The following is a 13,465-nucleotide window of genomic DNA, read 5'->3' as shown; positions in this document are numbered from 1 at the left end:
TGACCCTCTTGCCTCAGCCTCCCAAGTAGCTGGGAAGACAGAGCCCACCACAACACCCAGCTATTTTTTAGAGATGAGGTCTCGCTCTGGCTCAAGCTGGTCTCCAGCCTGTGAGCTCAGGCAATCCACCTGCTTTGGCTTCCCAAGTGCTGGGATTATAGGCCTGAGTCACCATGCCTGGACCTCTTCTAGTTTTTCTCAGTGAAAGAGTTGATCCTAAACAACTTTGTCCATCATTACTAGAAGCTGAACCTCTTTTCTCCTAAACTTCAGATTTAAATTTACAATATCCTGTTGAACGTCCCCTGAACATTCCACAGGTTCCTCATGCTCAGTATGTTCACACCAAATTCTGTATTTTCCTCAACCCCTGCCCAATCCCATTCACCCTGCTTTTCTGGTTAGGGCTATTTGTGGTCAACTCTTCCAAGCTATCAATCTTGTCATCTCTCTCTCTCTCTCTCTGCCTCCTATAAACTACTACACTAGTATACATATGTACATGAAATATTAAGTATTTCATACATTACTTCCGTTATTTCCCTCCCACCTGAGCCAACTGCTGTGTTCCCTAGAACATTATTCTTGGGCCCCCCTTACCTCCCTCCTGAACCACTGCAGCAGTCTTTCCTAACTGTCTTCCCTGCTTTCAGAACCCTCTCCTATGCTTACACCTCCTGAGCTACCAGATAACTTTTCCAAAACAGAGTTCTAACCAAGTTATTGCCAACTTAAAGTCCTTCAAAGGTTCCTCAGTCTCTGCAATTAAGGAATAATCCTCACCTGGGTTCTCAGGCCCTCCACAATTGGGCTTCAGCTGTGCCTATCTGCTCTCTGGAGTCTTTCAACGTGTAGCTAAATCACTTCTGTAAGCACAGAGCCGCTCTGCCTAGGGTCCCCTATTTTTCATAATCCTTCTCTTCTGAGATCTGTCCCAAATGCTACTCCCTTCCATCTTTTCAGTGCTTGCCACTCCATGGCTCCAACTCTCATCACCATCCATCATATATTAATTTATATCCATTTATTATAGCCCTTCTGAGTTTTTGCTTTAAAGCAGGCATCCTCAAACTTTTTCAACAGGGGGCCAATTCACTGTCCCTCAGATCGTTGGAGAGGGGGACTATAGTTTAAAACAAAAAACTATAAACAAATTCCTATGCACACTGCACATATCTTATTTTGAAGTCAAAAACAAAACAGGAACAAATACAATTCACACCACTTCATGTGGCCCGCGGGCCGCAGTTTGAAGACACCTGCTTTAAAGGGTGGGAACTAAGCCTTAATCACTCACTTAAGACCCTTCAGAAATAACTGTGTGGCTCTTGGTTTGGTCCTGGGAGACTGCTGAGGATAGATCTTGCACAGGTCAATCCATCTCCCCCCCCCCCAAATCCAAGCTTCTTCTCTGATATACCACCCAATACGTCCCTCTCCTCATTCCTCCCATTCCACCCAGCCCAGGAACTCCCCTTACCACTGTTTGCTCTGCCTCTCTTGGCCTCTGCCATCCTGGAAATCCTGGGTAGGCCCCTTTCCAATCCTCAATGCCAGATCTTCAGCCCCTGTACTTTCTCTGTTCTCAAGAGCCTCAGGACTGTTGATCCAAGTCTAAAACAGAATAAGCTTTGTGATTCAATCTCTACAAAAAAATAAAAAATAAAAATAGCTAGGCACACTATTGTACTCTAGCCAAGGCTACAGAGCAAGATCATGCCTCTTTAAAGTAAAAGACTTACAGGCTCGGAGCCCATAGCACAGTGATTACAGCGCCAGCCACGTACACAGAGGGTGGTAGGTTTGAACCTGGCCTGGACCAGCTAAAAAATAGTTGGGCATTGTGGCAGGTGCCAGTAGTCCCAGCTACTTGGGAGGATGAGGGAGAATGGCTTAAGACCAAAAGTTGGAGGTTGCTATGAGCTGTGATTCCACAGCACTCCACCCAGGGCAACAGCTTGACACTGTCTCAAAAAAAGGGTAAATACATGCTTTAAGTAAATAATTACTCTTTTTGGCATTTAGAAGAAAACACTGCATTTAGATTCTAAATTTTAGGAGAAAACACTTCCTTGTCCTTTCCCAACTACCTCTAGTCTAGAGGCTTCTTTGACCTCTGCTTTGGCTTTTTACTTTTTAGGTGGTGTAGAAAGGTCCTTTTGTTGGCCATTTAATAAGCATCCCTACTCAACATGAGCATGATTAACTGGTATCACTTTGTTATTTCTAGATTAGCCATGTTATTAACATGTCCCTGACTTAAAACAAATACTGCTGTCCTTAGCTGGGAAGGGTGTATACACGTAAGAGATTGTGTGTAGTACCAGCATGGAAGCCCAGCGACCTGAGTTTCCTCTTGGCCACTGACTTCCGGTGTGACTGTTCCCCTCCAACACCAATCGCCTATGAGGCTGGCTATCTATTAAGGGATTTTTCCAGTTCTAGAAACTTCTGTCCAGCTCTGGAAGGACGTACTGGCTGCAAAAATGCTTTGCCAAAGAGGATAGTCATCTTTTTATATAAATACTTATGGGGACGGGGAAATCGAAATGGATCAAAATCAATCACACGAAATCATTTGGCTCTAAGGGACAAATAATCCAGGTTGGGTGAATGAGTTAAGAAATTAAAAACAGGCGCGGCGCCTGTGGCTCAAGCGGCTAAGGCGCCAGCCACATACACCTCAGCTGGTGGGTTTGAATCCAGCTGGGGCCCGCCAAACAACAATGATGGCTGCAACCAAAAAATAGCTGGGCGTTGTGGTGGGCGCCTATAGTCCCAACTACTTGGGAGGCGGAGGCAGGAGACTCGCTTAAGTCCAAGAGTTGGAGGTTGCTGTGAGCTGTGATGCCACGGCACTCTGCCCAGGGTGACAGCTTGAGGCTCTTTCTCAAAAAAAATAAAAAAGAAATTAAAAACAATTGTTTTTACATGCCAGAACAAGTTCCTAAAAAGATTCAGTCTTCCAGTAATCCCAATATGGAAGCAATGCAGAGTTCCTGTGCCTATTACACAAATGAGAAAACTGAGGTTCAGGAAGCCTAAATGTCTTGCCTCTCAGTAACTGGCCAGTAATCTCAGTAATTTTAGTAATCTTCGGTAGTAGTCCAGTCGTCGCGGTCCTAAATTCACCTCACCTCCGGGTACTGCACTGGAGTCCCCTGAGACGTGGCGGTCACCTAGTCAGTACAGCTCCAGAAGGCAGAGCTCAAAAGGAAACGCTCACCCAGACAGCACTTCCGCCTCCCTGATCAGCACAGCTCACCTCCCTCGCCTCCCGCGCTGCCCAAGTCACGAGTTGGCTTGGGGCCCACCCCTCCGCCTGCTGATTGGATAGCTCCTGAACCCTTGCTGCTTTCTGATTGGTTAATCCCTTTTCAGCTGTCCCGCACAGCCTAGACCAACCGGATATAGGGACTGGGCTTCCGCTTCCACCTTCTCCCTCCACCCGCTTGTCCTCCGATCGCAGTCGCCACCACAGCGGCGACTGCCGGGCGTGGTATCGGTGGGTCGGTTGGTTTGTCTCGACGTTGGTGTAGGTGCCGTTGAATTCCCCGTCATGGCTGAGCTAGATCCGTTCGGCGCCCCTGCCGGCGGCCCCGCACTGGGGAACGGCGTGGCCGGTGCCGGCGAAGAAGACCCGGCCGCGGCCTTCTTGGCGCAGCAGGAGAGCGAGATTGCCGGCATCGAAAACGACGAGGCCTTCGCCATCCTGGACGGCGGCGCCCCGGGGCCCCAGCCTCACGGCGAGCCGCCGGGGGGTCCCGGTGAGAGTGCGGGCGTGTTTGGGGCGAGAGGACTTGTCTGGAAACTCGGCCTGGAGTGGGTCTGGTAGTTTCTATGTAACTGGTGTTCTTTGCTGAATTAGGTTAAAGAGCGGTGCAAAGAGGAAACGAGACCCCGGCCCAGTCATGCAGAAACATAGGCTCGGGAAGCTTTGCTCAGTTGTCAGTGTGTTTGAGTGCTGGGCGCGTGCGGAGGCAAAGGAAATAGGTGGCAGGTTGAGCCCAAAAATGCATGTTCAATCCAGCAACTTTCTGTTAAGCACTTGCTGTGTCTTAAATCTGCCCTCTGAAGTAGCCGCATTGGCGCATTTTGTCCGGACTTACAGGCAAGTCTGAGCCCAGCACAGAAACAGTTACTAGGAAATGAGGGCAGAAAAATTAAGAAAGTAGTATAGCTTTTGAGACTTACAAAACAGAAATGGCAGTGCAGTTCATCATTTAAATGCTTAAGGTGTACAGATCGTTGGTTTACGGAGAGGAGAGGAGGAGTGAGTAGGGAACTCAAGAAAGATGGGCTAGCCCTGGAGAAGGAAACTCCGGCCAAGAGGGATAAAAGTTTACTATTGTTGAGCGCATTGCAGCTAGGACTTCTAGAGCTCTTCATCCCCTGGGAACAGCTTTAGTTGCCTAAACAGAGCTCAAGATTCGCCCGGGCCCCTCGGAAGGACAAACAAGGGAATGGAGAATAGTGTGGCCTTTTCTCAGCCAAACTCAAGTAAAATACAGAGGTGTGATGACAGTTTTACCTTTGAATGCTTACCTTTGTATGATGCTTAGGCTTGTGGTGGGGGAAGAAAGGATGAGTGGAAAAGACCTACCTATTCTGTAGTACCGGGAAGTAGGAAATTTAGCTAGAAGAAATGAGACATGCCTTTTCATTTACTTAAGAAATTCCAACTAAAGGACAATAGTGCATTATTGTGGCAAATAGGCATGTCTATACTGCCCTAAACTCAAACCTTAAGAGGCTTGGCAGGGTATGTAAATGACTTGAGAAGCAGGCTGAGTGTGAGGCATTAGAAGTGTTGAAGATTGAAGCTTTGGTGCACTAGACCTAGAAATCTTGAATTAATGTACCAGCCAGGCATAACCTTTTGGGGGAGGGTGGTGCTGCCAGATTGTAGTCTTGAGTTTTTATAGGTAGTACTACATACACCATGCTACCTCCTAAGCATATCAGTCTAAAATGTTTTACTTCTTAGATCTTTAGTTTATCTTCTTCATTTAAGAGAAGAGAAAACTGAGTCCCAGAGAGAAGTGACTTGCATTAAAAAAAAAAAAAGGATGAGTACGGACTGGCTTAGCCTGAACCACATTCTGTTGGAGTTGATTTAGCTGGGTAGGACAAAATGGGAAAAACCAGGACTTAAGACCCATAAGTAGAAGACTGTTACTCTTGTTTATTGTATTCCTATTGCCTAGTGGGATGTCTGGCTCATAGTAGCTGCTCACATACTTTACAAAGAGCTGGCAGATCTTGGTGATGGGCAGTTTGGGAAGATAAAAAGAAAATAGAGTTGAATACGCAAGGCTTTTGTGCATCAAGCCTTCTTTTAGCAAAGGGAAGGAAAGGGATGATTGCTGACTTAGTTCCTAGGAAGGACTTGCTTAGTGAACTAAGCATTCAGTGACTTAAAGCCAGATCCCTGACAGTGTACTTGAGGTTGGTTATAGTGCAGTGGTCAGCACTTCCTTTGGGGATTAGAGACCTAATTGGACACTTTCTCAATCTTTTTTTTCTTTTTCTTTTTTTTTTTTTAAGTAATGTTCTAATGATTAAGATTTTGTGCTATACTACACTGCTTGAATGTGCTAGGTCTCGGGCAATTTATATAACTACCACAGCTGCCCAACCTCAGTTTTAGCTCTGTGAAAGGTGCATAATATATGCCTCATAGCATTTTTAGGATTACTTTAAGGAGTATCTGCAAAGTATCTATAAGTGTCCAGTGAATTCCAGCCACTGTTATTCTTGGAGGTAGGGGGAGAAAGGAGTAACAAGGCCTGTATGCCTGGAGGTGTACTGAAAAATGGAGAGATTTTAGGCTGGAGCTCTGTTTTTGATGTGTTCTTTATACAGAGATACAGGCAGTAGTGATGATAGAGGATAATGTCTAAACTTGCTCCAGTCTTGGGGAAAATTCCTGTGAAGGATGAGCACCAGCAAAAAGCAGAGGGGTTAGGACTGAGCTTAGATGACTCCCTCAGGAGATCCAGAGTAGAGACAGACATTTAGAGGCAGAAAGTAACCAGCTGGATGAAGTGACTTAAGGGAGATTGAGGAGAACCAGGTGATCAAGAAGGAGGCAGTAGACGTGAAACTGCTGAAAAGCCCTCAATTGGGAAGGGCTAAGGTGAGGCAATTCAGGTGCTACGGAGAGCATACTGCAACAAGTCACTACCTATTATGTTTCTGACAAGTAATTTCTTAGAGGGGGAAAAAAAGAGGTAGATGAATTAAAGGGAGGCTTTCTGGAGGAGAGTAAATTTTATTGGTAGCAGTGGTAGAGAGAGACGTTTAGGGAACTCTCACTCGTGGTATTTAATTAGACTGCACATTTACTGTGTGCCAGGTACACCATATACTTTGGAGATCCCTGCAGTAGCTGTGCAAGTGTCATATTTCAGATGAGAACTGATCACAGTGGAAGTTAGGTTCTTAACATAGCAAGCTAATAAGTGGCTCAAATGGGATTTGAATATAGGGTTGCTTGAATTCAAATGTTTGAAGAACATGAGATGTTGAAAGTGCATTTGGGATAGTCTTTAACCTTTGGAAACTTACTCTGGTTCTTGTTTCTGTCTGGAGTCCCGGAGATGCCTTAGAAAGTTTCTTTCTGGAACATTGTGTTGCTAAGTTTAGTTGTCTTATTAAGTCAAGGCCCTAGAAGTCCTTTCTGCATGTTTCTGTAGTAACAGACTATCCTTTGACTTGGGTCAGAATGTCAGTACAGTAGTACAGTTAACAAATGCAGAGCTCAAAGCATATGCCAGTGGGTCTGAAGGAGTCTTCACACCTGAAGGACAAGCAGCATGTGATTTTGAAGAAGGTATGAAGTGAGGAGTGCTTCTAGTTTTGTGTATGGAGTAGTGATCAAAGTCTCTCCTACTAAAAGTGGTCTGGGCTGGAATATATTAACTGGATAGTTGGTATGTTAGCTGTAATATATTAACCATCATGTGGGCCTGGTTATCCTTGCCATTGTAGGCTCTAAGATTTAAAACTGTGTCACCTTTTTTTTGTTTTTTTAAGCTGGAGTATTGCTTTCTTGCCCTGGCTAGAGTGCAGTAGATCATAGCTCACTGCAACCTCAAACTCGTAGGCTCAAGTGATCCTTCCACTTCAGCCTCCTGAGTGGCTGAGACTACACGTGCCACCTAGCCTAATTTTTATTTCATTATTATTATTTTTTTTTTTAAGAGACAGAGTCTCACTTTATTACCCTCAGTAGAGTGCCATGGCGTCATAGCTCACAGCAACCTCCAGCTCTTAGGTTTAGGTGATTCTCTTGCGTCAGCCTCCCATGTAGCTGGGACTACAGGCGCCCCCCACAACACCCCAGCTATTTTTTTTTATTTTTTTTGCAGTTTGGCTGGGGCTGGGTTCGAACACGCCACCCTCAGCATATGGGGTCAGCACCCTACTCACTGAGCCATGGGCACCGCCCATATCTCATTATTATTATTATTATTATTATTATTATTTTTTTTTTTTGTAAAGATGGGGGCTTGCTCTTGCTTAGGTGGTCTGAAACAACTGGTCTCAAGCAATTCCCCTGCTGCAGCCTCCCAAAGTGCTAGCATTATAGACCTGAGCCATCGTGCCCAGCCTCACTCTTTTCTACATATTCTACATTATACAAAAATTAATTCCAGGTGAATTAAAGAGAAGTATTTCTGTAAGAACCAGAAGAAAAGTATCTACTTCAGGGCGGCGCCTGTGGCTCAAGGAGTAGGGCGCCCGTCCCATATGCCAGACGTGGTGGGTTCAAACCCAGCCCTGGCCAAAAACAAACAAAAAAACAAACAAACAAAAAAAAAAGAAAGAAAAGTATCTACTTCATAGTAGAAAAGGCCTTCATCTTAAAAGCAGAGGCAGAAATCAGGAAGCAAAAGTCAACAGTGTCTGTATACAAGTTAAGTGGTTCTAAGTGTTAAAGACCATAAATCAAAGCAGAAGCCAATGTAGGTGAAACATTTACAATCTGAGAGGACTATTAATACAGAGAGAATACTTAGAGACCAGAAGATAGGAAAAACAAGCAAAACCCAGTTCAGTAAAGAAGAAAATCACCTTTCTCAGGCAGCTGCTGAAGATGGCGGAGGCCATCTTCTGGGCCACCGCCATTGTGGCCAAACAGGTACTGCTTGGCCGGAAAGTGGTGGTTGTGCGTTGCCAGGGCATCAACATCTCTGGCAATTTTTACAGGAACAAGTTAAAGTACCTGGCCTTCCTCTGCAAACAGATGATCACCAACCCATCTCGTGGACCCTACCATTTCCGGGCCCCAGCCGTATTTTCTGGCGCACTGTGAGAGGCATGCTGCCCCACAAGACCAAGCGCGTTCAGGCTGCCCTGGACCGCCTCAAGGTGTTCGATGGGATCCCACCACCCTATGACAAGAAAAAACGGATGGTGGTTCCTGCTGCCCTGAGGGTTGTGCACCTGAAACCTACAAGAAAGTTTGCCTAGCTGGGGCGCCTGGCACACGAAGTTGGCTGGAAGTACCAGGCAGTGACAGCAACCCTGGAGGAGAAGAGGAAGGAGAAGGCTAAGATCCACTACCTGAAGAAAAAGCAGCTCATGAGGCCACGGAAACAGGCTGAAAAGAACGTGGAGAAGAAAATTGACAAATACACAGAGGTCCTCAAGACCTACGGACTCCTGGTCTGAGCCCAATAAATACTTTATTCCTTTAAAAAAAAAAAAAGAAAGAAAGAAGAAAATCACATGTTAGATATATGATTACCTGAGCAACAAAGTCGCCATGAGTTTTCTGCTAATAAATTAGCATAAGTTAAAAAACATGCTAAAGCACAACCTCTAGCATCAGTGAAGGTTTAATGGGGCACTCCTGTGCTGCTGGGAGTGATGTAACTGGTAGACTAGTAGGGCAAGTAGCTGGTGTTTTAGAACTCTTTAAAATATGTATCCTGGGCAGTACCTGTGGCTCAAAGGAGTAGGGTGCTGGCCCCGTATGCCGCAGGAGGTGAGTTCAAACCCAGCTTCAGCCAGAAACTGCAAAAAAAAAAAAAAGAAAAGAAATATATATCCTGTGACCCAGCAATTTATATGAAGGAATTTTTTTTTTTTTTTTTGAGACAGAGCCTCAAGCTGTCGCCCTGGGTAGAGTGCTGTGGCATCACAGCTCACAGCAACCTCCAGCTCCTGGGCTTAATAGATTCTCTTGCCTCAGCCTCCCAAGTAGCTGGGACTACACGCACCCGCCACAACACCCAGCTATTTTTTGGTCGTAGTTGTCATTATTGTTTGGCAGGCCAGCGCTGGATTCAAACTCACCAGTTCTGGTGTATGTGGCTGGCGCCTTAGCCGCTTGAGCTACAGGCACCGAGCCTCTATGTAGGAATTTATTACAGAGGAGCAATTGAATATGCTCCCAGATTCTCCTATTATTTTTTTGGTAAACTTCATATTTCCAAAACTTGATAGAGTGTTTAAAAATTATTTGGGTGGCACATGGCTTAAAATAGTAACGGGTCACTGACAAAAACTGTAAGAAACTCACAGAAGTATGAAACAATTACAGAAGTTAAAGTGGAAGAAATATGTTCAAATAATTAAGATACATACAAACCAGCAATTGAAAAATGGACTAAAGCTGAGATAGCTTGCTAAGTGTCTAGATCCCATGGTTTGCATTCATGTGTCAGATTAACAGATGATCTTTCCTCTGACATTCTGGCTTGTTCAGGTATAGTACCACTTTTTAAAGCCTGGGTATTTCATAGTACATGGATTTAATATTTTCCTTACATTACTTTAAACATAAAAAATAGATTTAAAGGAGAAAATATTGTCATTATCTGCTCCTTCAGAAACACTTATTCACCCCTCATAGAAGTCTGTGCATATGGTAGGGTCATTTGAGAGATGCTGATACATACAGTTGTGAGGATTAAAATTTAAGGTATGTGAAGTATTGAACACGGTACCTGGTGTACTAGGAGCTGTAAATAGTAGTAGGTGTTTTTACATAAGAAAAGTTGAAAATGCAGTTATATAAATGAGTGGATTACTAAAAAAGTCTATGTTGGAGGAGTGTGGTTTTGCTGAAAGAAGTTTTATGTATATGTATTAGAAAAACTAAAAGGTCAGAAACCATTGGGCAAAGTGGTGGAATTACATGGCATTTTCTTCTGTCTCCCATTTTCCTTTTTTTTGAGACAGAGTTTCACTTTGCTGCCCTCAGTAGAGTGCTGGGGCATCACAGCTCAGAGCAACCTCCAGCTCTTGGGCTTAGACGATTCTCCTGCCTCAGCCTGCCAAGTAGCTGGGACTACAGGCATCTGCCACAATGCCTGGCTATTTTTTGTTGCAGTTTGCCCGGGTTTGAACCTGCCACCCTCCGTATATGGGGCTGGCACCCTACCCACTGAGCCACAGGCGCCGCCCATCAGTTTCCTTTTTTTTTTTTTAAAGCTGTGAATGTGTTGGTATCAGGGAGTGGATGGTGGGGGAAATGATCTATAATAAAAGTTTTTAATACTCCTGAGGCCAAAAGGAGGAGAATCGGAGAAGCAAGAGGACTAAAAGAGTGGATGAAATACTGGTGTTGGTTTGTGGCAAATCAGTTTTGTTTTGTTTTTATTTTTTAGAGACAGGGTCTTGTTCATTTGCCTGAGCCGGAATGCAGTGGTGCCATTATAGCTGTACTCACTGTAACCTTGAACTCCTGGGCTTAAGTGGTCCTCTCACCTCAGTCTCCCAATTAGTGGGGACAACAGGTGTGCCACCACACCCAGCTAAGTTTTATGTATGTGTAAAAAGACAGGGTCTCACTGTCTTGTGCAAACTGGTCTTAAAGTCGCGGCCTCAAGCAACTCATGTCTTGGTCTCCTGAGTAACTGGGACTGCATACATGTGCTCTGTATCCAGTAAGGATTGATTGGGAAGTAGATGGTTCAAGTTGAGTTAAGTTAGTTAGGAACCTAGAAAGCCAGAGGAGTGGTTTGGTGAAATGGTGAAATCTTAAACGTTAGGAGGGAAAAGGAGGCTGAGAGCACCCTGCCCCAGGACTCTAGGAAAACTGTATTGTTTTCCTATACCATCAGAGGGCTGTGTAATGGCAGGCCACACTAACTGCCTGGCATACCTCTTCCTGCTGGGTTTCTTGTGTCTTTTAGGTTCATCTCTTCTCTCTCCCAGCCCATGCAATAAGGCAATCATTTAAGTTTGAAAACTTTAGGTAAAATAGTAGTAGTCCTACTCAATAGTTGGTAAAGTGGTCAACCAACAGATAATAGAATAGGGACATGGAAGTTAAGTTTTAAAGCAACTACACTGAGGCTTTGGAAGACCGTAGAGCAGCTGCTCCAGAGGGTCAGTGTGTGGCCCTGTACAGACTGCCTCTTAGGGTTGTTGGGGCAGGTTGGAGGCTAAAAACTTGTTTAATCAGGTAACTGCATTAGTGAGATACAGAATGGGTTTTTTTTGTTTGTCATCTCCCACACACACACACACAAAATAATCATTGGGGTTAGGAGGGACTAGCATGTTGACTAGATCATACTCTGCCTAAAGAGCTATCCACCATTCCAGACATTTATTGCCAGTTCAGGAATGCAGGCTTAACACTGCCAAATCTTCTCTCTGCCTACCCTCCACCCCAACGCCAGGGGAACAAAAATTATCCTTTTTTTTTTTTTTTAATTTCCTGACTTCATGAGTTTTGTTTTGTTTTTTTAATTGAGACAGTGTCACTTTGTCACCCTCTGTAGAATGTGGTGGCATCACAGCTCACAGCAACCTCCAACTCTTGGGCTTAAACAATCCTCTTGCCTCAACCTCCCAAGTAGCTGGGACTATAGGCGCCCGCCACAATGCCTGGCTGTTTTCTGTTGCACTTATCGTTTAGCTGGCCCTAGCCCTGGCCAGGTTCTAACCCACCAGCCTCAGTGTATGTGGCTGGCGCTGTAACCACTGTGCTACGGTGCTGAGCCATGATTTCATGTTTTTAAAACATGTTTGGCCTGTGGACCGCCATTTTATACTGTATTTGTAGAAGATATGTAGGTCTTACTTAGAAAAACATTATTTGTTTTTGAGGTGGATTTTCTCATGTAGTTCATGAATAGTTAATTGTGCCTAAAAGACAGGGTTGTGTGTCATACTTGTGAGTTTTTGCAAGTTACGTCCTTGAAAGCACTGATTTCATTTGGCATGTTCAAATCTTTTCTGAACTAGTACCGAGCGGATTGGAGGAATTAGCAGGTAATCTAAACTGTAGACCATTCAGTGCCAAACCTGTGCGAACCATAGGCTAGAGAATCCTGACTCCAGAGAAAGCCCCTTGGTTTGAAAGGAAGCCACAGGTCTCTGGCCAGCCACACTTTGCCTTTACCTTCACCTTCTCTGCAACTTTCGTAGATAAACATTGTTGCTCTGTGAGACTCTTCTGCCATTTGTTGCTCTGAGGCTCAGTCTTCGATTTGTCATCTCTCTGAGCTATAAGAATCTCAAAAGCTTTGAATTGGGAGTTGGGGACAGATTTGTGTGAAATCACATTTTGGTGACACCATTTGTCATTTGTATCTAAGCACATCTTGGTTTCATTATATAGAAAGTTGTCATTATGTTTAGTACTTACCACAGGGATACATTTGGTAGATCATGGTGCCTGCAACATATAGTACTGTATTCCACTACGTAATCCTTTGGCCCAGCTTTTGACCAACCCTAATTGAGATCTTATGTCTTGCAGATGCTGTTGATGGAGTAATGAATGGTGAATATTACCAGGTATGGAGTACTATAATTACGTTGAATGACAGTGGTTGAGACTCTTCCTTTTCTGTGATTTGAATTGACTGGCTTAGAAAGAGACCTCAGTCCTTCAACTTTCTTTGGTATATTAGTAAGTGGAATGTTACCTATCAAAGTAGAAGATTTAAAGAGAGGTGCCATTAAGGCAGGTGTGGTAGTGCATGCCTTTAATCCTAGCCCATCAGGAGGCTGAGGTGGGAGGATTGCTTGAGCTCAGGAGTTCAAGACTAGCCTGATCAAGAGTGAGACCCCAGGTGGCGCCTATGGCTCAAGAAGTAGGGCGCCGGCCCCATATATTGAAGGTGGTGGGTTCAAACCCAGCTCTGCCAAAAACTGCAAAAAAAAAAAAAAAAAAGTGAGACCCCATCGCTACTAAAAATAGAAAAACTAGCCAGGCATTGTGATGGGCGCCTGTAGTCCCAGCTACTTGGGAAGCTGAGGCAAGAGGATTGCTTGAGCCCAAGAGTTTGAGCTTGCTATGAGCCGTGACGCCACAACACTTCTACCCAGAGTGACAGAGTGAGACTCTGTCTGAAAAAAAAAAAAAGAGAGATGGCATTGATAGAGCACTCTTTTAAAATATTATTGACCAGGCCCTTGTGTTAATCACCTTTATTCTCAAGAAATGACCTTTCATGATGATCACAGCGTGCCATGTACTGTGTCAGGCACTATA

The 13,465-nt window shown here is 44.5% G+C and overlaps 1 protein-coding gene and 1 pseudogene across 3 annotated transcripts in view; both read left to right on the top strand.

The window, feature by feature from the left end:
• Positions 1-3,370: 3,370 nt before the first annotated feature.
• The window catches only part of CLTA (clathrin light chain A), a 29,693-nt gene continuing 19,598 nt past the window's right edge, over positions 3,371-13,465 (top strand). For 2 of the 3 annotated variants that reach the window (XM_053568890.1, XM_053568870.1), the window contains exons 1-2: positions 3,371-3,767; positions 12,728-12,765. In XM_053568890.1, the coding sequence (XP_053424865.1) occupies positions 3,560-3,767; positions 12,728-12,765 (246 nt within the window). In that variant the 5' untranslated portion in view covers positions 3,371-3,559. The remainder of the gene's footprint in view (positions 3,768-12,727; positions 12,766-13,465) is intronic. The other variant, XM_053568880.1, reaches the window with a different exon arrangement.
• LOC128570033 (60S ribosomal protein L13a-like) lies at positions 7,824-8,701 on the top strand (annotated as a pseudogene).

This window comes from Nycticebus coucang, chromosome 2 (genome assembly GCF_027406575.1).
Source record: "Nycticebus coucang isolate mNycCou1 chromosome 2, mNycCou1.pri, whole genome shotgun sequence".
Taxonomy (NCBI): Eukaryota; Metazoa; Chordata; class Mammalia; order Primates; family Lorisidae; genus Nycticebus; species Nycticebus coucang.
The sequence above is the reverse complement of the archived record's forward strand: the minus strand, read 5'-3'. Positions and strand labels throughout refer to the sequence as shown.